General features: G+C 40.3%; 3 protein-coding genes across 6 annotated transcripts in view; 2 read left to right on the top strand and 1 right to left on the bottom strand.

Annotated features, from left to right (window-relative positions):
• The window catches only part of VCL (vinculin), a 112962-nt gene extending 110943 nt beyond the window's left edge, over window positions 1-2019 (top strand). Inside the window, exon 22 of one of the 2 annotated variants that reach the window (XM_079794323.1) lies at window positions 20-2019. In XM_079794323.1, coding sequence (XP_079650449.1) covers window positions 20-166 — 147 coding nt within the window. In that variant the 3' untranslated portion in view covers window positions 167-2019. The remainder of the gene's footprint in view (window positions 1-19) is intronic. The other variant, XM_079794322.1, reaches the window with a different exon arrangement.
• A 199-nt stretch (window positions 2020-2218) lies between these two features.
• AP3M1 (adaptor related protein complex 3 subunit mu 1) lies at window positions 2219-22190 on the bottom strand. 2 transcript variants are annotated; one of them, XM_079794324.1, is made up of 9 exons: window positions 21891-22190; window positions 14207-14482; window positions 13379-13550; window positions 11438-11575; window positions 10443-10528; window positions 9570-9703; window positions 7860-8067; window positions 6274-6418; window positions 2219-5843 (listed from the first exon to the last, which is right to left on the bottom strand). In XM_079794324.1, the coding sequence occupies exons 2-9, from the start codon at window positions 14477-14479 to the stop codon at window positions 5743-5745; spliced, it is 1257 nt and encodes a 418-aa protein (XP_079650450.1). In that variant the 5' UTR covers window positions 14480-14482; window positions 21891-22190; the 3' UTR covers window positions 2219-5742. The 2 variants fall into 2 exon arrangements, with proteins under 2 accessions (XP_079650450.1, XP_079650451.1); XM_079794325.1 differs by lacking the exon at window positions 21891-22190 and adding an exon at window positions 20688-20833.
• A 216-nt stretch (window positions 22191-22406) lies between these two features.
• The window catches only part of ADK (adenosine kinase), a 507845-nt gene continuing 504068 nt past the window's right edge, over window positions 22407-26183 (top strand). For both annotated transcript variants that reach the window (XM_079794329.1, XM_079794327.1), the window contains exon 1: window positions 22407-22496. In XM_079794329.1, coding sequence (XP_079650455.1) covers window positions 22432-22496 — 65 coding nt within the window. In that variant the 5' untranslated portion in view covers window positions 22407-22431. The remainder of the gene's footprint in view (window positions 22497-26183) is intronic.

Below are 26183 nucleotides of genomic sequence, written 5' to 3'. Positions count from 1 at the left end.
AGGTCCTCTTCCCTTGCAGGCGACGGAGATGCTGGTTCACAATGCCCAGAACCTCATGCAGTCTGTGAAGGAGACTGTTCGAGAGGCAGAAGCAGCTTCAATCAAAATTCGAACGGATGCTGGATTTACACTGCGCTGGGTTAGAAAGACTCCCTGGTACCAGTAGGCACCCGATGGAACCTGGTGGGCACAGAAACCCCTACTAAACAGTATGGAAATGATCTGAGCTCCAGGAGCCACCCAGAATTGCTGGGGGTTGAAAGCCACATCCTGGCCTGATAAAACAGAAAGGAATGGGGCCTCTTCACATTAGAAAGCATTTATTCTCTTGTCATGGACACTCTGAAATGTGTCTGCATCCTCAAACAGTTATACTCCTGCACATGCTCCCAATAGGCAGACTGGGTTCTAGCCCATGGACTTCACATAAGCTCAGAATCCAAGCGTGAACACTAGCCAGACACCCTGCTCTTTCCTTGTTCCCAGGGTACAATGCCCTGTCTGCTTCCTTTCCCTATTCCCCCGCCAGGCTCCCGAGACCCAGGACCCAGGCAAGTCGGTTAAGGAATCATTATGCCTCCAAAATTTTTTTGGGCTTTCCATGTTGCTGCTGGCCTGCCTGTGTTCCCTTCAGAAGTGAGCCTCCCTGCTGCAGGGGAAGCTGGCCTCTGGGGCAGCCTCAGGAAAGGGTCCTGGCTTCACTTCCTACCCCTCCACAATTCAACCCTTCTAGTTTCCCACAGTACACAGTCAAAGCTCAGTCTGTCGGGAGGAAATCACAGAATCACGATTGTCTTCTCCCTGCTCCTGTGCTAGGGAAACCCCTCGTTCCATACCCCCCTGCCATGGCCAGCCAAGGTAGCCACCCCATGAACACACTGTGTCCTGGTGCTCTCTGCTGCTGGAGGGGCGGAGGTGCCGGGAGTCGCTCTGCCCATCGTCCCAGCAGGGCCACTCCCAGGCGCTTCATGCTTTGTCACTGCCGGCAGAGGTCTGTGCTGAGGCCTTATCATTCATTCTTAACTCTTATTGTTCTCCCTGAGCTGAAATGCTGCATTTAATTTTTAACCAAATCATGTCTCCTATCCTTGCTTTTATATTCTTGCCCCACACCCTGCCTAAACAAGATTTTTAAAGATATATGTTTGTTCTTCTATAATTTTGAAAAGATCCTGTTTATCCTTTTGAAATTCAGTCCTAAGAATTGGTGCTTGCCCCCCAGGAGTGTTTAATGGACAGGCAGTCCTGTCTGAAGGACACTTCTTACCCAAGGGAGAGCGGTACTTGCAGACTGGAATTCTGGCGCTGTTGGGGATGAATCAATGGGAAATAGTCCTCAGTAATTCCTATCTCCCTCAACCAACTACAACCAAGCCCCTCGCATCCTCTCCCCCTTCCAAGTCCTACTGTTCAAGAGAGTAATGGGTAAAGTATTAAATCATCACAAGTTTCCTATTTGCAAATGAGAGAAGAGTTTTTCCTCTTGCTTTTATCACTGCTGTCTAAGCATCCCCAGCACACGAAAGCATATTTCTCCCCAAAGCCAGAACTGGGTGAGTAGAGGAGGAAGAACCCTTGCCTGAATGCCCTTCCTTCCCACCTCCAATGTGGTAGATCCCAACATGTAATGTGTAAGACTTGGTACTGTACACTCAGGCTTCCTCTATTTCCTATTAACTGATGAAGATTATTTTCGAGGCCCTCAGCATATTTGGATAGTTGCTTACCTGATATAAATGCAATATTAATGCCTTTAAAGTACGAATCTATGCCAAAGATCACCTTTTGTTTTACTAAAGATTACCTAGAGGAAATAAAACATTTCCAGTTCTTCCAGTGTTTTGAGACACTGGTTTACCTTTTATGCCGATGTGCTTTTCTCTAATATCAGTGCTCAAGACACAGTGAAGCAAATTAAAAAATAAAAAAAGCCCTGAATGATTAGACATCACCACTAAAACTACATTTATAAGCTAGGATTTGTTATATGCAAATATTTTCTGCCTTTTCTTTTGTTCTGTTTTAAACAATAAAGTGCATTTGTATAAATAATGCTTTAAATGATATTTTAGCAAGAACTTTTAGGTCATGTTTCTCCTTCGTTTTGAAAAACTGCCAGTGGAACCAATCCTCAAGCCTAATGTTGTGCTGTAAGTAGTAGAAACCAGCAGTATGTTTACTTAACAAAGATCTGTGCAATGAAGGAGACCTTTGGGGATTATATACTAGAAGGAGCAAAAGTGACAGGTTAACAAAAGGAGGAAAGCAGCAGGTGATGCGGACCGTCCTCTGGTTGAAGTAGTCTGCCTCATTTTAGACAATTCTAGCTCTCCATGGAGGCTATCACTATCCCCTAAGGAGCTGAAGCTGTTACATGTGCAGGTCTATCTGTCATATTCCAAGCCCAGGATAGAACAAGAGGGTTTGCAGGGATCCACAGAGGCTATGAGGCATATTCCTCCTGCTGGAGGAAGCACTGATTAAGAGTAGGAGCAGGTTCTTGGAGTAGAGCTGGGCCATCACTGTTTTTGCCTGATTTGCTAGGTCTGAAAGGGGTAAATATCATTAAAAGGCTATAGTTAGTGTTGCTTCAACTTAGAAAAGTTACTGAGTAGGGAGGCAGATTCTAGTCTGCTTGAGTCCCCAGGAAATGTCCAAAGCTACTGAATTAGTTCAGTAGTATCTGAAAACAGTATTCATGGTCTCATTTTTGCAGTTCATCCTGTGTTCATTGGTGCTGGCTTCCTGCTGTATTATAATTTAGTCATTTTCTCAAATCAGAATACCCTGAGGGCAGTGCAACAAATGTCTTCCAAAGGCCCTTGTCTAGTACCACTTAAGGAACAAACCCATCACATGAATTCCCTTTGAGTAAAAGGATGGTGACTCCCTTACGCAGAAAATAAGCATCTACTTCATTTGCTCTTAAGATACACTCTTTTAACAGTTTAGAAAACAGAGCCATTCTGGGATTAGCTAGAATTCTGTGCTTGAAAAATGGTTACTACTAAGTATTACTGAATCTTTGTTATTAGTACAAGGTGGTAGGGAGAAGCAGCTTTGATCAGTCTGTGGCCAAAAGGGTGATGTGTAGAGAACGTTTTACATGACGGCTAACACACTGAGATTAAGAGAGGAGCAATGGAAGTACTTTGTAGCCACCTTCACGCTGGGTGTGACAGAACAAAGTCTCATCAGGCTGTGCTTGCTCAGACACTGGGACATGCCCCTTGGAGAATGCTCAATCAACAGTCAAGCTAAAAAGTCAATTTGTTGCTTTCATCTTTTTATTGACAGAGCTGGAGGAAGGATTTATTGGGTTCAATCAAATCAATAAATACAATAATTTAATTGTAAAAGGATATAGTCTATTTGAAAGTTTTATCAGAAATTGCTAGAGGCAAGGGACTCTTGGCATATAATCTGCTTGTATATAAGAGGTGACAGCACAGAAAGAAAATTGGACACTGGGTACAGATGGCTGATTAGGGATTCGGCAGAAAGAAAGCAAATGAACTGATTGTTCTTTTGAGGTATGAACTTCGTAAAACACTAAAAATAAAAAGTAGTTGAACTGGGTAGCCAACATTAAGCAAAGGGAATCAATATTTGGCAACTTATTGATTTTAGCTGCCAAGCTGATGATGGCTACCTGGGAAATTTTTGTTGTTGTTAATCCTCACCTGAGGATATTTTTTTCCATTGATTATTAGAGAAAGTAAAAGGGAGGGAGGAAGGGAGGTAAAGAGGGAGGGAGGGAGAGAGAAGGCGGGGGGGGGGGGAGGGAGAAACACTGATTGGTTGCCTCCTGCACGTGCCCTGGTCAGGACGGGAATTGAACCTGCATCCCTCTGATGCTTGGGCTGACGTTCTAACCAACTGAATAACACCGGCCTGGGCTACTCTAGAAATTTCAGAGTTGCAAAAAGTGACTCTTCCTGCTAGATGAAAGGTAGGCTGGGTGCCCTAGGCAGGCAAAGGTAAGAATGCTGCTGTATATTGGCCTCCCTGCACCAGCACCAAACACTAGTCCTTGACAGCAGAATGGGATGAGTGTCAAGGCTATCTTTAACATAAAGGAAAGGGAGTTATAAGCTGCGAAGAATGAAAAGAATGGAGTCATAAGAAGAAATCTAATAGCATAAATTAGGACAAGAAGGAACATATGAAGAACAAGCACTTGTATCTTATCTTTTAGCCTTTCTCCATTCTTCAGGTCTAATGAGGCAAAATAACTGGGCAAGGACTACTGAGCCAGTGAAGTTGAGTGGAATACAACTGTAGACTGGCAGCCAACCATGATGACCACACGGTTTAATCAATGTTACTGAGGATTTTGTTTCTGCCTCACTATGTTCTTCTACGTAATTTGTCAGTACAGCAGAAACGTAAGTGCTCCAGTGACAATTACAACAATAGTTTCAGGACGGAAGCTATTGAGTATAGCTTTGAGAAACACACAATATGAAAAGGGAGTTCCCCTTGAAGACAAGGGACACAAGCAAATTCAACCCCTTAGAAACAACACATTGACGCAGACAACAGTATGGTGATTTCCCGAGGGAAAGGGAGGTGGGGGAAGGAAGAAGAAGGTTTAGAGGGGATAAATGGTGATGGAAGGAGACGTGACTTGGGGCAATGAACACACAATACAAGATACAATATACAGATGATGTAATTATAGAATTGTACACCTGAAACCTATATAAATTTATTAACCAATGTCACTTCAATAAATTCAATAAAAAAGTAAAAACAACAACAACAAAGATGAAAGACCATAGTGAGGCAGACATATTTTCCTCTTGCTGAACTACAGCATGAGGCCCTTAGGCTAACTATGGTTTAATTGGTGTTGGATAAGCTTTATAAAACATGAAGATGGCAAAGGTTCACTTACATTCTTATTTTACTACTTTAATTTATTTAAAATCTCAAACACTTGTGCTTGAAATAACTTCCTAAAAGCAGTAGTGTTCCCTTTTACTACCATAATAAAGCATTTGCCCCTTTCATACAAATGATTTTTACTGTGCTAACAGCTGAACCAATGGTGCAAAACTGAGATGGTACTTACTGCAGCAAGGTCTCTGTAAATCAAAATCTGCGCTTTACATAGAAATCTTATTTGTAAAAAAGACAAGACCAAGTACAGTGAGAATGGAGCGTGGAGCAGCAGTGCTCCTTGCCAGGGCATGTGGAGGTGGCTTCTGCTACAGTGCTTGCTTAATGGCACAAGTGAAAAGCTGAATAAGGCAAACACTTGAAGAGGCAGTTTTTTTGTAAACTTCTTGGGGTGGAGGGAATTTCCTCTTGGGACAGATGCTGATTTGGGATGGCTAAGATCGGGTATGATATTTGGCTGCACTTGACACATCACATTACAGATTAAGACAGCTGCTGGCTGAGATCAGTTCACTTGTTTTAGGAGAGGTTATCACTGTAGCCTTCTGCCTTTACTGTTACAATGTGCAACCTCCAGCTGGTGCCCCCTATGGAGAAAATCACTCCCAAAATCTTCCTAAGTGAAAAGATACAAAACAAGCTAAGTTATTAAAAAATTACCTTAGCTTAAAGCTCCTTAAGAACCCTACATGGATCACTAAGCAACTCTGTTAGCAGCGTGTAGCTCACACAAATGCTTTAACTAGAATAAGTATTCCCACCCACTTGGTACCTCATAGTAATAAACTATAATGACACTTAGAAAACAAACAGATCTTGAGGGATTTTGGCCTCTTCTCATGTCCTCACTTGGAACTTTCCAGCTTTTGTGACGTATTTGACTCCTTTAAATGGCTTATATTTCTCCCCATACATGTCCAAGCGATTTACTTTTAAGCCTGTGTCAAAAAGAATAGGAAGGGAATATAATATTTGTTTAACAGTGAGCACTACAGTAAATCTGACATTAACCAGTGTCCCTTACACCATTTGGAAACAATATCCCTTCTACCATATACAAATTACAGCATTGTGGGGGTATTATTTTAGTTCCGATTCCCTTGTGAGCAAGGAATGTCTTTTAAGGTTAAGTTTACTTTCTGAATGTGTAACTCCTTTGGTGCTTGAATCAGGGTTGGGGTAAAGGAAAACTGTGTGAAACAGGTGCTCTCTAAAATCCTGTCCCTGAGAGGTTGGCCCCACAACAATGTGAAAGGCAAACTGGAGCTATTGTTCTTCCCAGAGAGGGAGTGTTACCCTTCTAAGCTCCTAGTAGTTGACCTCAGCAGAACTCAATTACCCTTAAACACAAATCAAATTTATCCTTACCTGAAATAGCAAGCTGCTGGATCTTGAATTGTATGTTGAGACTTGGATTTTCTTCTGGCTTGGGTGCTCCAGACTGTAAATTTACCAGTCCTTTAAGACTTGGGAGCTTTTGTGGAGTAATTTTCCCCACATCCCATGTTAGTATCTTAAAAAGACATGAAAAACAAACAATCTGAACCTTTTAATAAGGACAAATGTTCAAAGACACCATAAACTTTTGTACAAAATGAAGCAGTGTCTTGGAAACGAGACCTGGGACCTTCACTGAGTTCACCACTAATTAGTTCTGTGAGTCTAAATGGAGAGTCAATAGAGAACCAACATTAGTTGAACATTTACTTTTGCATATAGCACTGTGCTTAGCACTACCTGTATCTTATCTTATAGAAGCCTGTGATGTAGATTTTGTCTTTTTACAAATGAGGAAATTAAGGCTCAGAGGTAAAATGATTGCTCAAGGTCACACAACTAGATGGCAACAAGGCTGGGATTTGAACCTAAGACTATCTGATTTCAAATGCTCTTTCTACTATATCACATTCACTGTTTCTGTCTGAGCCTCAAGTTTATTTTTGTGTAAAATGAGAAGACTGACCTAAACTGGTATTTTAAGCTTTTAGGTGTGGAACCCTTTGTTCAAATGAAATCGTTAGCATGGAAGCTCAGTAATAGATGAAAAAGAGAAGCTGGGTTTGTGAAGGGCCAGGCATCTGAAGCCCCTCTTCACTTCTCAGGCCTGTGTGGTTCTTCAAATCCTTAGGACTGGATTAGATGATCTTTAATATTCTATGATTTTATTTAAAAATATGCCTTTTTGCCTGGCCGGTGTGGCTCAGTTGGTTGAATATTGCCCCATGCACCAGGTCACCAGTTCAATTCCTGGTCAGGGCACATGCCCAGGTTGTGGGCTTGATCTTGAACAGGTGTACAAGAGGCAGCTGGTTGATGTTTGTTTCTCTCTCATTGATGTCTCTCTCTCTCTGTGAAATCAATAAAAACATATTAAAAAAAATATGCCTTTTCATTTACCAGGCAGTCCAATGACTCTGCTGTTGAAAATAATATTTTTTACCCAACCAGGAAGCTGAGAGAAAACCCTCTGCTAGAGGCACATTTATGTAGGGTGAGGACACTGCTTTCCTAGCCAACACCCCCTGTGGAAAAGTATAAAACAATGCTTTTAAATTTAAAAAAAAAAAAGAGGAAGAGAAAGATCTAAATGATCAATTTCTACAGTAAATGTAGCAATAGCCTATATATCTTCTTATAGCCACGCAATGTTTTTCTCTTTTTAAAAAGTTTTATATCTTCTTCCTCATTAGAGAATGAGTGCCTGGATTATCAATGGATGAGCAAAGGTGTGCACACTCTGAAGGGGGCCAGAATGAGTCTGTTCTGTTCTACTGAGCAGCAGATGCAGTATTTTCTTCATAGCCACTGGCAAAAGCATACACAGTATGCTCTCTCTGTTTTGTTAGGAACTTTAGTTTTAATCAAGACTCTAAAACCTTCCCCCTAGCCCCTGCCCCAAATCACAAAATAAAGATTGCAGAAACAGGCTCACTCTTGATTTGAGGTGGTTATACCTTGGTAACTGGATCAAATGTATAGCTGCCTTGTGTTGGTGTCAGGTTCATATTCAGCACAACTTTTGGCATGTGAACTGTCACTGTGATTCCTTCAATAGTTTTTCCCATATTCTGCTTTGGTCCAATTGTAATATCAAATCTGCCACAAGAACTGTTCTCCTTAAAGCTGATGCTATGTTTCACATACACTGGTATTGCCACTAGACTAAAAAGATAAAGACACAAAAGCACAAACACACGTAATGAATGGAATGAGACAGCTCAGGAAGTGACCTCAAAACCTCAGTCCAGAGTTTCCTAACCTGCCTCTAAGTTCACTATAAGCCCTTATACCCCTAGAAGTGAGGATTCTGCGTCTGCATTGGGGGTGGGGGTGTGGTGAGTACAGCACATTGTTCTGGTACCACTACACTAGGAATTACACAATTTCTGAGAAGTATACAAATCAAGATAGAAATCTGAAGTTAATTATAGTATAAACAATTGGGGCAAATAGCCTTAGTTTATAGAAATGAATTAAGATTCACAGAAAGATAATTTACAATTATGCAAACTAATAAAGCAGTTTGTATGTGGTAAGAGCCAAGAAACAATTCAAATATCTCTGCTTTTGAGTCCTGTCCTGATGTCAACTAAATAACTTCTGATATTTTCAAGGGACAAACTAGCTACAACCCACACTAAATCATTCATTTAAACCCCAGTGCAAAAAAAAAGAAAAAGAAAAAAAAAAGAAATTAAATAAATTAAAGAAGATAAACCCCAGTGCATAGAAGAGTGACTTGGAGCCAGTTAGTTGGGGAATGTCCTGGGAGCTATAGGTAGGGCTGTCTCCTGTCAGCCACGAAGTGTATAGATCATAGTAAAATTATGACACGGGTTCATGGTTTTGCTTAAGTTATACAGTCCCAAATGCTTGCTCTCAGGTACATATTTTACTATAGTCTCATTTACTACTACTCTACTCTTAGATTCAAGGTGCACTGATTATTTTAGACTTATTTTCACCAGTTCTTCTTGGTTCTACTGGTGAACCATGGCTAAAGCATCAATGATGAACTCAAAAACCAATATCAAAATGAAAAGGAAAAGTCAGTTCTATTCACATATCCTATCTAATAAGAGTAATATGGATATTGACAGTCACTCCAACACACAAGATGGCCGCCCCCATGTGGACACAAGAAGGCCGCCACAAGATAGCCAGCAGGGGAGGGCAGTTGTGGGCGATCAGGCCAGAAGGGGAGGGCATTTGGGAGGGACCAAGCCTGCAGGGGAGGGCAGTTGGGGGGGATCAGGCCTGCAGGGGAGGGCAGTTGGAACCAGGCCTGCAGGGGAGGGCAGTTGGGGGTGATCAGCCATGCAGGGGAGGGCAGTTGGGGGGGACTAGGCCTGCAAGGGAGGGCAGTTGGGGGTGAACAGCCTGCAGGGAAGGGCAGTTGGGGGCAACCAGTCTGGCAGGGGAGGGCAGTTAGGGGTGACCAGGCCAGCAGGGAGGGCAATGAGGGCAATCGGGCCAGCAGGAGAGCAGTTAGGCATCGATCAGGCTGGCAGGGGAGTGGTTAGGGGGTGATCAGGCTGGCAGGCAGAAGTGGTTAGGGGCAATCAGGCAGGCAGGCCTGAGGGACCCCCCCCCACCTGTGCATGAATTTCATGCACCGGGCCTCTAGTTGATATATGATGGCGGTATCTGGTTGATCAACATACTTTTGTGAGCTGACCCGATATGATATGAGTCGGAAATTTCCATCTGGAGGAATAAATGACAAAACTCTTTCAGATTCCCAACGCTTGAACCGGATGCAGGGGTGGAAGCTGACATCATCTAGAAGCCGGGGGTTCTGCCAGGAAAACAGAACACAGCCACCATATTCATAGAGCATAAGGAACATGGAAACTCTATTCAGATATTATGAGAAATTAATATTCTCCCTAAAGATAAAGCATTCATGTAAGAGTTTGTTGTTATGACCACATCATAAGCATAGTTTTACACTGGTCTAAAGTTTGCAAATATTTTATATACATTATTTTACTTGAATCTTAACTATGAAGTAGAAAATCCAAGTAGTTTCATTTCCATTTTATAGATGAAAAAACTGGGGTTCAAAGAACTCAAGGTCAGGACAAGTTAGTGGCAGAGACAGAACTGGAACTCAGTTTTCTTGATTGTTCTTAGTGGTGTGTCATGCCGAGTCTAAAATGACGCAAAAGATTAATGCCCTTTCATACCAGCAAAACAATTCAGTAAAATTCACGCTGCAGAACTGCAGAAGCCAGCTAGCCATTTAAGCTACTTCTAGCACACCTAGGCAAAGACCTCTCCTCAGCCTTTCCAAAAAGACCATGTTCATCATGTAAGCTAGTGTCTTGGTAAGCTGTGCTAGGATTATTTCTGAGATAATCTTTTACAATCTAAGATACAAGAGTGTCTCAGTATTTATCATTTCATTTAGTACTGAACATGTATTAGGCATGTAAGGCACTATAGAACAGGTGAACAAAACCTACCATGACCCTCCCCCCAAAAAAACAAACACAAAAAACAAAAAACAAACAAACAACCAAAAAAAAACCTACCATGAAAGAAAGGGAAAGGTCAGGCATTCCAGATAACTTAATGCAAGCATCGATGACCCCCTGAATTTCTGCAAAGACTGTAGATCCTGAAGAAAGAAAGACAGAAAGAAGGTGAGTCTGTGTTTTTATGAGTTATCACTGTATTGAAGTAATGGAGATATCTCCTGGATGTCAGACACACTGAACCTTTGCACATCTATTATCAGGTCAGTGGACAGAGATCCACTATATTCACCTTCTTCACTGAGTGCCATGGCCCATACCTCACATAGGTTGGAATATGATAATTCTAAGGAAAATCAAACCTGTTATATCTCTATAGAATCAAACTTGTAAAACTGCTGGATAAGAAGTTAAAATATTTTTAACAGAATTTCAAAATGAGACAAGTTTCTCATGAAATGGACTAAGCTGTTAACTTTTAAGAAATAGGAGCCATTATTCTGCAATACAGCTATTTTCTGTATGATGGCATTTTATAATAAAAAGGGCACTCACTAAAGAAAATAGATTGGCTATAGTTCACAATAATTCAGTTTCACACCAACTAGCTGTGCTACCTTGAGCAGCTTACTTAACCCTTCTGAACTCATTTCCTTACGTATAAAATGTGAGGGTTGGAGATGTTTAAAATGTTTGTGATCTAATAGAGCAATGTTTTGTCTGGGATCTTTACTAGAAATACTGCATCAAAAATACTAGTAAAAAGTATGGTGTATGGTAGAAGTACAATAAATGTTAGAATGAATAAATGGCAAGAGGAGAGGTGTACAGGGTAATAATTGGCTTAATATAAGACAACATAAGATCTGATTTACAAAGATTTGGTCAATCTCAACTAGTGGTTATGAAAATTATATGTAATCTCTGGGCAAAATGAATGAAATCATTAGTCTTTCCACTGAAACTACACTGCCAAGGGATTTCAATTTTCTCTTCAGCTTATGTCAGATGAACTTTTTTCCCCCCAAATAAGACCGCATGCACACAATTACCTGATTTATCTATAATTGCATCTATTTCTTCAACGACATCAAAATAGGCTTCATTATTTGTGTACTTTACTCCTGCCCGGCGCCATGGGATGTTGGACAGTTGCCCAGTGGGGAGTGTGTCCCCAACATTACTACTACCTAGAAACCGGAAAAGGGAAAGCAAAGCTAATGCATGAAATGGTCATCAGAAAAGCTATTAACAGAAAGAAAAGAAAAAGAATATTTTAGCTGCTTCTTTAATATTTGGGTTTTTCTTCATTCAAGTTGTGGATGGTTTCTAGAATTGTTGGAGACATATTCATACCAACATGATCAAATTTCTAGAAGACAGAAATAGGCCATGTGGTCATCTATCTGCCAAACCAGGTTAAATTCATTCACTTATCTTTTGCTTCCTGTGTGTTAACAGTAACCTAACCTAATTCCAGTGGCTCAACAACAGAATCTCATCCTGCTGCCACTGATGAAAAAAGAGGATGGTTGTTTCAAAACCTTCTGTCGATAAAATGTCTCCACTGAGAATACAGGGTGATAACTAGGTCCTTTGGTATTCAGCTTGGATTCTACGAGATGCTGCCAAGCAGGCCTCAGTGGAGTAACTGCAATGAAGAACATACTCTGGCCTTCTTCCATTTTAAGGTCAGCACACCCATCTGGTTACAATATGGCTAATGTTCAATACCTGGCTAATTTCCTGGTAAACTGACATAGGTTTTAAAATAAATTTGGTTGTTCTAAACATATATCCTTGAGCTTTTAAATAGTTACCAATATGGTTAATTTACATTTCCAATTCAAATGTAGTACATGCTTAACAATAACAACACCTTTCATTATGACTAACTACATCACCTACAAAGTATGAAATTGCTTTTAAAAATCTTATACTGTAATTTGTGTATTTCAATTTTAATTTTTTTTCCCAGTTCCCTCCCATCCAGAGTATAAATTTTAGGAAGGAGCACAGACATGCCATCTTATCTTTCCTTGAATTTCTCCTGACATTCAGCCTTGTACAAAGGATGAATAAGAGCTATGGAATGAACAGTTTCTTATAGGCCTCTCTCACCCACTTTAGTGCACTTGGAGAGGCATTTACAATGGTGGACAGTATACTGAGTTGGAATGGCACATAACATTTCATAGAAATCTCTCTAGAAGACTTTCATTTTTTTTTCAAAAGAATATTGTCATCTGAATGTATCTAATTTCTAGCCCTACTGAAGAATTAAATCAAAATTGGAAATTTATAACACAAGTACAAGGCCCACAATGCATGAGATATCACAAATAGACTTAATTTCTTGTCTTTCTGTTTTAACACATCTTTTGCATGTATAAATGAGCTGCCAAAGGGAGCACTTGCATGTATAAACAAAGACCTGGAGGAGACAGTATATACTCTGTAGTAGCGAGTCTCACATTTTCTATACTTTAATAATTGTAGGGTAGCAGCATATGCCAGTTTTATAATACTATTTTTATTCTTTTATGGCTTTATTGAGTTATAATTGACATATAACATTATGTTAAGTTTAAGGTATACGATATAATGATTTATGTGTATATATTGCAAAAATAATTACCACAGTAAGTTTCATTAACATCCATCATGACATTTGCTTCTTTAGGATTAACTGTGATCATTTATTTAGTCTTATTATTTAGTATTAAATAATAGTAATAATATTATTGTGGTTTTGTAGAAAAACATATAATAAAAGAGTAATAACCAAGAAGTTCTTTATAATTTAAGACCCAGCAAAATAAATAGATTTTTAAATATGAAAGGAAATAGACATCCATTTAAAATTCATCACTAACTTTAATTCTGGCCAAATTGGACTAATCTTAAGAATCTGCCAGATCATAAGAAATGGTGTTGAGTTGTTTATAAAGTTTTAGTTGCTCAATTCCTAATAAAGTGTATTTTCACCTCACCTGTAATCGAGTTGACGACAGAACGAAGAATTGTTGGTGGTTTAATCAGTTCTTTCAAAATGTTAGATTCAGTAGCCAGTGGAAATCCATTGTCTAACATTTCTTCCAAGAGCTCATACACTATGACCACATTATCCTTAATTGCAGCCTCTGAACACTCACCGAAGTAGTCCTGATAAAATACCATGGAAGGAATGAAGAAAGGCTTGCTAAATACTTTTTGTTCTGAAGGGTAAATTTACAGTTGCATAATTCAATGAATGTAAAACACAAGGGAAAAAAACCCTTTGATAGTTCTATATAATATTTTCTTAAATTTCTGGATTGAATTGAATTTCTCTTACATATTATGCCAGGAAGTATACTGAAGTATTAAACCAGAATGTGAACTATAAACTCCCCTTGTCCTGATTAGGTACCCCAAAACACACAGATTAAATAAAGTATTTGGCATATTCAGTAAAACAAAATAAAAAAATAAAATGTGAATATCAGATTTCATGACCAATGAAAATCTTGGGACCACTCAGAGAACTGTGTGTGGAAAGCACTATTGTTTCCTGATGACATAATTTATAATACATATAAAAAATCAGGTTTCCATGCCAATGAGAGTTTTCTGTTCTCCTAAAACAGTGAATGGAGCAGCCATGTGTGCTACTGTATACCCTACATAAAAGGGTTTATGCTTAGTTGAAGAGAGAGAGAGAGAGCGCGAGCGCAGTAGGACAACACAACAAAAGCTGGATAGTTAAAAAATATAATAATGTGTCCCCCCTCTAACTATCTTGGGTAAATTTAAGTTCAAAGATCTAATGAATAACCAACCTGAAAAGTGTCAGCAACTCGATGTAGGAACTCAATTACAAAGAGAGGTGGCACTTCAGTCTGTATGACAGACACAAAAAAGAGCTTATCCCTATAGATACTGATGAGGTAGTGGTGAGGTGTTGAAATGACAGGTGGTACATTTTCAACATCAGCAGCTTTCTCTTGAGCTTCAAAGAAATAATCACAGACAGATTGGCTCACAACACTCTTCCAGTGCTTCTCTAGAAATATGTCACCGGAACAGTTTATGAGAAATAGACTGTGGATCATTTTCTGGGGGGAAAAAAGTTTAAATTTAGTATACATCAAAGGTATCTTTATATTATCCTGACACCAAACCCAGAAAAGGCAATACAAGAAACTACAGACCATTATCATTTAAGAACACAGAAGCAAAATTTCTAAACAAAATACCAGCAACTGAATCCAGCACCATAAAAAAATATTATATACCTTGACCAAGTGCGATTTATTCCAAGAATGCATAGATGATTTCAACACATGAAAATCAACACAACACACAGTATTCATAAAATAAAAGACAAAAAATATAATCACTTCAAGAAACAGAAAATAATTTGGCAAAATCAACACTGTTTTATGATTAAAAACACAGAGCAAACTAGTATTTGCTAAGTGAAATAAGCCACTCAGAGAAAGATAAGTATCACATGATCTCATTCATACGTGGAATCTAATGAACAAAATTGATGAATAAAATAGATCCAGAGACATAGAAGCATGGAACAGACCAACAAATTTTCGAGGGAAGATAAAGGAGTGGGAGGAGAGTGATTAACTGGGAAACTTATATGCATAACCCATGGACATAGACAATAGAGTGGTGAAGGCCTGGGAGGGACAGGTATGGGGTGGAGGGAGTCAATGGAGGAAAAAAAACCCACAAAGGGGACATCTGTAATATTTTCAACAATAAAGATAAATAAAAACACACACACACAGCAAACTAGGAATAGAAACTTCCTCAACCTGATGAAAAGCATCTATGAAAATTCCATAGCTAACACTATATTTAATCGTTAAAACCCAAAAGCTTTCCCCTTAATATCAAAAACAATGATGTTCACTCTTACCACTTCTAATCAACATTGTACTGGAGGTTCTTTCTACCCAGGGCAACTAGGTAAGAAAATGAAAACAAAAGGCTTCCAAATTGGAAAGGAAGAAGTAAAACTAACAACACACACACACACACACACACACACACACACACACACATCCTATTAGATCTAATAAATGAATTCAGCAAGGTTACAGGACACAAGATTAATATAAAAAATCAACTGTGCTGCTACATATTAGTCTATTCAGGACATTTCATATAAATGAAATCATACAATATGTGGCCTTTTTTGTTTGGCTTCTTTTCCTCAGTATAATGTTTTCAAGCTTCATCCATGTTGTAGCACATATTAATACTTTATTCCTTTTCATGACTAATATTCCATTGTTAGTATATTTATTATTTATCCATTCATCAGTTGATAAAATTCTATTTATAAGAGTGTGAAAAAGATCAAAGTACTTAGGGCTAAATGTAATAAAAGAAGTGTAAGACTTGTACACTGAATACCATAAAACATTGTTGTAAGAAATTAAAAAGACCTAAAAAATGGGAAGGGCACATACCTGGGTTGCGGCTCGATCCCTAGTAGGGGGTGTGCAGGAGGCAGCCAATTAATGATTCTCTCACATCATTGATGTTTCTATCTCTCTCTCCCTCTCCCTTTCTGAAATCAATAAAAATGTATTTTTATAAAAGAAAAAATTTGGAGGACTCATACTTCCTGATTTCAAAACTTACTACAAAGGTACTATGTGGTATTGGCACACTCATTCAAAATTATAGTACTGCATGATAAATGTACCCTAAAGAAAAAAATTTAAAATCTAGGAATATAGTTTCTATGCATAAAGATACATTTCAAAGAGAACAGGAAGACTTTCCATAAATGGATTCATTTAACCTGATAACACAGAAAACAATGACATCAACCTGACCAGTTCTTTTTAGAGGAAGTCATTTATTTTATGAAAGCAATTGATATTTAAAGACTATCTGGTGATGATTTACCCTTACTATTTGGCCTATGATCAACAGTTATCAAGTAATACAATTATTAAGATTTATTTTAGTAATTACTGTATTAATAAAGTTATGAATGCTGTTAATAGTTTAGGGTTCGTGGTTTTTTAGAAACAATAAAATGTTTCTTTGTTCAAAGCCATCTCCGTTTAGCCAAGCAATCAACTTGAGTTGGCAGCAATAAAACCCGATACACCTCAGACTTTGGACCTACTAAATTTTTCCAGATTAATATCTGAAATCTGTTAAATTTTTCTACTTTATCTAGTCAGATGCTTTGTTTAGTAGGTTAGCTTTGAGTCAGCCTTTTATTTCTATTTGGGTGTTAAAGTATTGTCATTGTAATACATAGAGCTGCTGTATAGAACCTACTGACTTCAACTGACTTTATAATCTCTGCTGATACACTTTTTATAGCTCCATTCAAAGTGTTAAGGATAAATGAACTAATAATATCTAAAATATATTGAGTACTTACTGTGGGCCAGACACTAAGTTAGGCACTTTTCCTACATTAACACATTTAATCAACACATCTCAATGCTATAAATACTGCTCTTACTTCCATTTTACAGATATGACAATAAAGTGTCAGAAATGTTAAGTCAATTATCTAACATCATACCTTAATTATCAGACCCAGATCCATTTGAATCTTGAGCTCTTATTCTTATCTGCTTCTTGGAGAGTAATTATTAGAAACATAAAATACCATCAAATAGGATTTCCTGCAATGATGTACATGTCCTATATCTGTGCTGTCCAATACAGTACCATAATCACATGTGACTACTGAACACCTGAAATTTGGCTAATGTAACTGATGTACTGGAGTTTTAATTTTAATTAATTTAAATTATATGTAGTTAGTGGTTACCATATTGGACTGGGCAGCAAATGTGCTGTTTGAACTTATAATTAAGAGAAATAGTTGAAGGGTATGCTTCTTGTATAGTTAGAAGCCAAAATGTGTTCTAATAAATTATTTAGAGCAGAAATTATATTTAAAGGAGCTGAGAGCTGACATATGTTCTCTTCTTCAACCATTTATCTTATAGAAAGAATAGTTCACATGTATCTGTGGTACTCCATTGCTTCAATACACCCTAAAAGACTGCTGTTCTTGAAATAAGTGACTTTGAAGTTTTCTTTATTTTTAGAGGCCAGATTCCTACTCATCTTTTTAAGCTGGTGAAAAATTCTTTCCAGGAAAAGTTTCCACCAAAGTTGTTTTCACTGGCAGTAGTTCAGGTCTCAGAAGAATACAGTATGTTAAACTGGCCATCTGGATTTATTGTTATCCTTAGTGCTGAGATGAAAGCATAACACTTCGTAGCTTTCCTTAGCGCTTAGCTTAAAAAACCATCTTAACCTTCTACTATACGAAAAGAGACTTATTTCTTCTATCCATATAATGACCAAGGGCCTAATGCATATAACAAATAAATATCACTTGCAGCCTCTTTCTTCAGCTACTTACTCTTTTAGTAGCTGCACTTACTTCTTTTATTATTTTTAAAAACCTCCTGGGAAAGCTACACACACACCACCACCACAACTATCTTTTTGTTCTTAGTGACTTTGAGCCAGAAAACAGAATTCTACCAGTTATTTTAAAGCCACTTGAGAAACTGTCTTCAGAGGCAGTTCCATCAGAGCTTTGACTACAGCTTAAATACTTCATAAATCCCCTTTACCAAATGTTGAACATACTCATCCTGATGATACATAAGCAGTGCAATTACAATAGTCAAAATATCCTTGGAAGAGAAAAAAGAAAATGTATTCCCTCTATATAGAACAGAATAAAGGCATGGAAGGCAAAGAGGCATATCCAAGGTGAGAGAATGAGACCAGAAGAATCTGGCTCACCTGATTCTCAGCCAATATTTTGACCATTTATATGGTCAACAAGTGGTTTTGAATGTTTTCTATATTAAACAATGGGGAGACAGGGGTGAACAAAATACAGTCCCTGAACTTGAGTTTAGAGTTCAACAAAGAAGGCAAAAAACTCAATACAGTAACATGTAAATCCTATTATGACAGGGGAAATAGTGTCCTATAGAAATTTGCAAGGCTTTATGGTGAGAGAGAACACAAGATAAAGAAATCCAGTCAAATTTAGCAACTTTAGAAGGTGAGGGAAATGGTGAGATGAAATATGCAGAGATGGGTTCACTTGGTTATCAGGGCAATGTAAAATCATTTTTATGGTTTTATGCAGGGGACTCATACAATCCCATTTACAGTTTTAGGAAGATTGTACTGTGGCAACTGCATAAAAGGGAAACTGGATATTGTGAGACCAGTTGAGAGATGAGTTATGGTGGTGGCCTGAACTAGAATGTTGACAGTAGGGATGGAGTAAAATAAAAAGATAAGAGAAACATTTTGGTTTGAGCAAAGACTGGGGAGGGAGAAGAGGGGAGTATGAGAGGGAAAATGAGGCATTTAATCCTAGTTCTGTGTGATCAGACCCAATTCTGGTTATATTTGAATCAAACAGATGCAAAAGATATATGGGTCTCGTGCTCCCAAGAGAAGCCGAGTTGGAAATAGATTTGTTTAATAATCATTATTTTTGTTAATGGGAATTGTAATTATAAGGAGAATAAAACTACAAAGAGAGAATGTGAATTGAAGAGAGTCTGTGGAAGGAACTCCAACATTTGAGTAGCAGCTGGGTCAAGGAAATATGCCTAAAAAAAGAATATTTGGATGCGCTCTCCCTCCTGGGAGTAAGCCAGCACTTTTCCCTCCCTCTTCTTCTTCTTCTCCCCCGACAGGCATTCATCTCCTAAACTCTAAGGGTCCCCATGAGACTTGCAACCAGGAGAGCAATGGGCAGTGGCACCTCATCCCGGGCTGTCCCCCTGAACCTGTCCCCAAGGCCCCCCTATCTGACTTTCCTATGAGCTGGTATCAGTTCCATCCCGGCTCACTTCTTTCCCATAACTGTTCTAGTGAGCCAAAGCAGCCCCCTAGCCTCTCTCCTGTTGCTTCTTCTATCCTAAGACCCTGCTTGCTTCACTGTCCCATTTTAAAAAACATGCTCTAAAAAAAAAAAAAAAAAAAGATTTGGCTGAAAAAGGGTAAGAAAAAAGCAGAGAAGGTAATGGTTTTTAGTAACTATAGTGTGTTAGCGTGTTTCCAGAAGAATGGTGTTTTAAACATTGTAAATGGCACCAATAGTTTAAGCTACAAGAACTGAAAGTGTTAAGTTTCTCAACTTTCTTTTCATTATTACCTGCTAAAGGAGCCTTTTCAGACTCCCCTTCTATCATACCCCTCCCCTAGAAAATTTCAAAACCACAAGTATATAGTATATCTGTGCTTTATAAAAGGAATATGATTTTTTCTTGTCCTTACTGAGAATATATCATTTAACACAGAGAGGACGTTGATGATCTTATTAAAAGCAGTTTCAGTGATAGTTTAATGGAAAACTGGAAACCAGATATACTGTAGTGGGCTGAGAAATGAGAAATAAGTAGCAAGAAGTGGGAAAAACAGAGATAAGGAGAGTAGAAGATACATTCAAGAACTCTAGTTGTGAAGGAAATGAAAAGACAGGAAAAGAAATGGGTGTTGTTCATAAAGTTAAGGAAGAATATTTTTAAATAGGAAAGAAAAGATAAAAGCACAGGGGGATGATGATGTAGGGGAGAGAATAACTAAAAAAAAAAAAAAAAGACGACCCTGTAAAGGTAGGAGGATGGTATTGAGCAATTAGGCCAGTGGTCGGCAAACTCATTAGTCAACAGAGCCAAATATCAACAGTACAACGACTGAAAATTCTTTTGAGAGCCAAATTTTTTAAACTTAAACTTCTTCTAATGCCACTTCTTCAAAATAGACTCGCCCAGGCCGAAAAACGACTTCTGCGCATGGGCCACGAAGTTTCAATCGCACTGTACGTGCGCGCCCGCACGTGGTATTTTGTGCAAGAGCCACACTCAAGGTGCCAAAGAGCCGCATGTGGCTCGCGAGCCGCAGTTTGCCGACCACTGGTGAAAGGATTTGTTTTTCATAAGGAGAAGAGACATTTTTTCCTCTTTAAACAAAAGGGAAGAAGGTTTACATATTTGGTTGCAGGAGCGATGGCTTTTATTTTCTCTGTGTAACAGGAAGGAAGGTAATTTGCAGATGGAGAGAGAATTCCTCATCTGGACAAATACCATTTCCTACCCATGAACTGAGATACTACTGAGCACCTTACTAGTATCTAATCTGCAGGGAACTCCAATAGTATGTTGCATGCTTAGAAACACTGTATAAATCCCAAGATTCAGTATGAAAAGCTAATCTTATTGCAAAGAGAGCTTTCCCACTAAAGATAAGTTAAGTTTTGGATAATTCTTCATTCACCTCATTTCTCCACTTTTCCTATGGTTTCAATGGAAAGTGTCCTCCTTTCTTTCCAGAACGAATCCTTCCATTTGTAATTTTGAATCTTTAATGTTATCCGTTGGTTACTGGCGTTCTGCACCAAAGATAATGGTGCAGTTGGGTCAAGGAAATGGTGCCTAAAAAAAAGAATATTTGGACGTATTCCTAAAAACAAACCAACCTCAAGCTTTTTAGGAACCTTGCCAACCTCAAGAAGCATTTGCTCCCTGCTCCAAGTGAAGAAGGATTACGTCCACACGGGCAGGCTCTCCACTCAGTAACTGAGTCCATTCAAGCAGCTCTGTCAAACGGCCCAATAACTTCCTGGTCATCAAATCCAACAACCTAAGGCTCAGACTCCCACGTACATTCCTTTAACCCTTGCAGCGTTTCATGTCACTGACAACATTCCCCAAAACCACACCCACACTTCTTACCCTATTATATGAAACGTCACCTGTTTTGTTCTCACCTTGAACGTTTCCTCCCGGCTTACTTCCCATGCTTTCTTCTTGTTCTCCTTCTACCGTCTCTACCTAAACCACTGTTTCAAACTCGGTATATCCCCAAGCTCCGCAAAATCCCTCCTCCTCCTGTGAGGGCTCCTGATTTTTATCGCGGCACCACCTTCTTAATCATGTACGCTCTAAGTTTCAGCTTCAGCAAGCCAGATCTACCAAGTGCAACCAGCCACATCAGCCATCACTCTCCCACACTCACTGCCACCTCCCCAGTGTAGGTCCCCACCACCTCTCTTCCTCACTGCAACCCCCTCCTCACTGCATCGCCCGCACCAGGCTCCTCCAGGCGCCACCCTCCATCCTAACAGGATGTGCGCTCCGGTCAGTCCCGGGTTTTGTTCTCCTCAGCAGAAGCCTGGGGCTGAGGTCCCAGTCGTCGGTACTGCAGCTCACTGTGGGTGACAAGACCTTCTTCCCGCGCCACAGAGCGGAGAGGGACCCCAATGAGCCTGAACCTCCCGGGCCTGGAGCCTGAGAACACGGGGCTGCAGGTGCACCGCTCCCTTCCGGCCCGGCTGGCAAGAAAGCTCGGAAGGCCAGGAGGGAGATCGCGGCCCCCGGTCCACAGCGCGGGAGGCGCTCCCGCAGCCCGGGGTATCCAGCCTACTCCCCAGTTTTCCAGCTGTCCCCAGAACGCAGACTCCCCGCCCCTCACACTCACCCCGACACCTGGGCCTGTCAGTGATTCGGCGCCGGGTCCTCTCCGCACCGGGACTGAGGCAGCCGAGGAGGCCGTGAGGACCCCGCCGTTGGAGTGCCCAGCAGATTGCCTGTCTAATAACTTCAAAGAGACCAACTAGGTCTACAGATTTGGAAAGGTTAAATAAGCGGGAAGATGTTGAATGAGGAGAAATATATATTTTGAGTTTTAGGGTTCAAATATTTTAGATTCCCCGAGAATTCAGAAGAATGAGGGGGTTTCGCGTTCCTGGACTCAGGCGCTCACCCGCAACCTAACACAATCTGAAGGGGAGGGGGGGTTTGGCCCCTACGAGAAGGGGCGGGGCCAGGAAGGGGCGGTTTAGCCAATGGGTGGAGCTGAGGGGTAGAGCCAATGATTGCGGCTGGGAGAGGCGGGAACTGGGAGGAGTCGAGAAGGAGGGGTTTGTAAAAACGGAGGCGGTGCTACGAGGCGGGGGAGGCACTAGAGCGCCGAAGGGGTGGGGCGCACGCTGGATCCTAAGTGGGGTGGGAGCGCGAAGATGGCCGCGGCAGAGGGGGAGCCGAAGCCCAAAAAGCTGAAGGTGGAGGCGCCGCTAGCGCTGAGGTGAGCGCTCCTTGTGTAGGGCGGAGGGTGACGGCGCCGGCCTCAAACCGCGTGTGGTGGCACTGGGTAGTGGGCTGGCTGCCGGCATGGGGCCAACGTGTAGATGCCGCTCTTGGGGTGCAGTCCGCATGGCCGCGACCTCTCTCCGAGTGCCCGCCCCGTTTGGCGGAGTCGCCTCCAGTCTGGGAGCGGCTCCAGCCGCCCTCGGCCAATCAGAGCGCCGGCAGGGGGGCCGGGCGGGCTGCGGGCGCCACGTGGGAGTCCTCCCGGCTGGGCTGCCGAGAGTCCGGAGGAGCGAACCGGACCGGAGCAAAGTCACCTGCCGCCACCTCCTCTTTCCCGGGGTGTGACGTGGAGGAGTCCCAGCGAGTGCTCTGCCTTGGGGCAAAGCCAGAATTGTTGGGGATTTTTCGTAAAAGGGAGACTTTCCTTTTCTTACACACTCTGGATGCTGGCACTTTTGCAGAGCAGACTGGGTCCAGGGACCCAGACCCAGCCTCCGAGGCTTGGTTGCGGGGTGAGGGTTGGGGGTCGGAGCGGCAATGAGGTGAACGGATAGGAAAGGCTGGTTTTCCTTTTTTTTTTTTTTTTCTTTGCATTTGTTAGCGTCAGTGAGGACAGTACTGGGCCTAACACCTGCTTCACACGTGATTGATGTTGCAACTTTTACTTATAAAAAATTGTTTGTTAAATGTTCCTTCGTATAAAGTGCAGTGTGCACAGTCCTTGATGATTTTGAAATGTTCATTGGAAGGCAGTGATTTTACTAACTAAAAACAAGCATATCAAATTGACGTAAAACTATTGGGACACTCCTCATTATACAAGACGAATCTCATTTCTTCCAATATCATTTACTTCTAAAAGAACGGATCATTCGTAATTGAAAAAAGGTCGCGTACTGGCCCAAATCGCTGCCAGTGCCTTTAATGTCTTTCTACTACCTTCAAAGGGTTAGTCCCTACCTTGTATGAAGAAAAGAAAGTTAAAAAAAAATCAGGATATTCTTTTTTAAGCTTTCAAACTACAGCGTAAAGCAGCGTTTTTCAACTGGTGTGCTGCAAGAATTTAAAACATGCAATACCTGACTATTTACTCAGGGGCTCTGATCTCTTTTCCCTATGTTAAGGTAAAAAAAAAAAAAAATTGAAACCTGTAAAGAATTTTTGTGAGTTTATTTGAGCCAAACTGTCGACATATGCTGGGAAGCAGAACCTCAAAGAATTGAGATAATGCTCCGGAGAATGGCGGGTTACATTTGTATTTATACATTGCAATCAAAGGAAGGACATAGGTGGGTTACATGAAATTCATTGGTGACAGATTAAGGAGGTGGGATAAAGCAAGGGGATGGGGTGGGATGTGTGTGTGTGTGTGTGTGTGTGTGTGTGTGTGTGTGTGTGGGCGGGGGACCCCCTGGGATTGGACAAAAAGTAAAATGATGGACACATACTTAGGTGGGTGCAGGAACAATCAACATGATAATGAAGGAATTTGTGGTATCTGTCCTGGCGCCCAGCACATTTGGTTGTGCCCCAGGGGCTCCAGAAAAAGGGAAGTTACCAGTTACCCAGACATTTCAAGGGTATATTATCATAGATGCAAAAAAGACAGATAGGCTCAGTTAAGGTAAAGGTTGACCTTGTCAGTGAAGATACCGGCCTAAGATGTAACTGCCCACCATAACTGCTTTTAGTTAAAGTTTAATTTCAGACCATCCTTTGTGGTTTCTTTAGGTCTCTGAGTTTGCAAGACCGCCATGCAGGCCTCCCCTGAGCTTGTCAGGTCAGCATGTGGCCCCTTTCGTCCACACCTAACATTGTCAAATTAAAAAATGACAACAGCCAACACAACAATAGCCATCTGGATGTGGATGAATCAGATTTATACCTCTTTTTTTTTGGTGTGCTGCAGAATTTTAGTAACTAGTTTATGTATGCCATGAGATGAAAGAAAGATTGAAAGTCTCTGGAGTAAAGAAAGCAAGGGCTTTTGAATCAGACCTACCTTGATTCAAGCCATGTGCTTTCCCTATGTGGTCCATTACTAGAGTATTGTCTTAAAAGGCACCTCCTCCACAAAGTTTCCTTTTTCCAAAGTGGAAGTCAGATGCAACTTTTCTCTACTATCCTACTACACACACTGCCCTTAGATTTTCCCTTATGTGCATCATTTTCAAAGTGCTTTCCTATTTTAAAGATGAGGAAATTGATGCCAAATGAAATAGTTAAGGAACTGAAATATGAACTCAAGAGCATGTGGGTGCAAGTTTATTGTAGTTTGACTCTACTGTACCTACTTTTATGAGCCACCCAAGGTGCTTATGCTTCATTAAAACTAATGATAAACAATGTTTAATACTTAGTATGCTTGTGATAGGCACTGTTTCAGCATTTTACCTATTTTTACTCATTCAGTCTGAAACAACACTACAAGGTAGATAACCGTAATTCTCCCCATTTTACCGAGAAGGAAGCAAGCATAGAGAAGTTAAGCAATTTATCAAGTCATCTATCTAATAAGTGATGGGGTTGGGGTTTTAATCCCGGTAGTCTGATTCCAAATCTGTACTCTGTTACCATGCTATACTTATTAACTTAAACCAATTTATCCCAAAACCCTAAATTGTTAACTCAGTTTTTGTTTTTCTATTATTTTTGCTCCTTTTTGTTGTTGTTAGCGAACATAACTTTTTATGTTGTTGAAATAGGTGGGCATATGATACAAAATAATTCTTAAATATATATAATATTTTTATGTCATTAGTGTCTATTTCAAATTTGTAAAAGTCCTTAGGCAACTAAAGCTCATTTTATACACTATTTACTTAGTGCCACCTGTAGACTTGAAGTTAAAATATTAGACACTTTGAGTATTGGGACAAATCTCTTAATTTTGTATGAAGACCTTTTGGGATCGGCTGCTCCTACTTTCATTATATTACTTTGGCTTTAAGTGTCAAAGTGTGATAAAGCATTGAGTGACTAGGCTGCATGCATTATCTATGATGACTTGTTTGACAGGTCAGGGGCTAGCTACCAGTTTCGGTGGACTTTTAAGGAGAATGATTTATAAAGTTTAAGCATAGTTTAATGTGTAGATCAGTCATTGGGGAACAAATAAATTTATGAGATATATTTGTAGAGATCAGGGAAAAAGGATTTAGGCTTTTGTGAAAATTTCAGTTAGCTCTGGAATAGGGATTTTCAACCAGAGGACATTTGACAATGTATGGAGTCATTTTGGAGGGGAGATGCTACTGGCACCTAGTGAGTAGAGTTCCAGGATGCTGTTAAACATCCTATAGGGCACAGAAAGCTCCCTATAACAAAGAATTATCCAGCCCAAATTGACAATAGTGTTGAAATAGAAAAAAACTTTGCCCTAGGGCAGTGGTGGGCAAACTCATTAGTCAACAGAGCCAAATGTCAACAGTACAACGATTGAAATTTCTTTTGAGAGCCAAATTTTTAAACTTAAACTTCTTCTAACGCCACTTGTTCAAAATAGACTTGCCCAAGCCGCGTTATTTTGTGGAAGAGCCACACTCAAGGGGCCAAAGAGCCGCATGTGGCTCTCGAGCCGCAGTTTGCCGACCACGGCCCTAGGGAGACAGTCTGACAAGTGTAGCCTTTATTTTTCTAAGCTGGGTTGCTTTTCAGGTTGTAGCAGCTACTGAAGTTGCAA

The sequence above is a fragment of the Cnephaeus nilssonii genome (genome assembly GCF_951640355.1).
Source record: "Cnephaeus nilssonii genome assembly, chromosome: 16".
Taxonomy (NCBI): domain Eukaryota; kingdom Metazoa; phylum Chordata; class Mammalia; order Chiroptera; family Vespertilionidae; genus Cnephaeus; species Cnephaeus nilssonii.
Note: the sequence above shows the minus strand (reverse complement) of the source record. Positions and strands in the feature narration are given on the sequence as shown.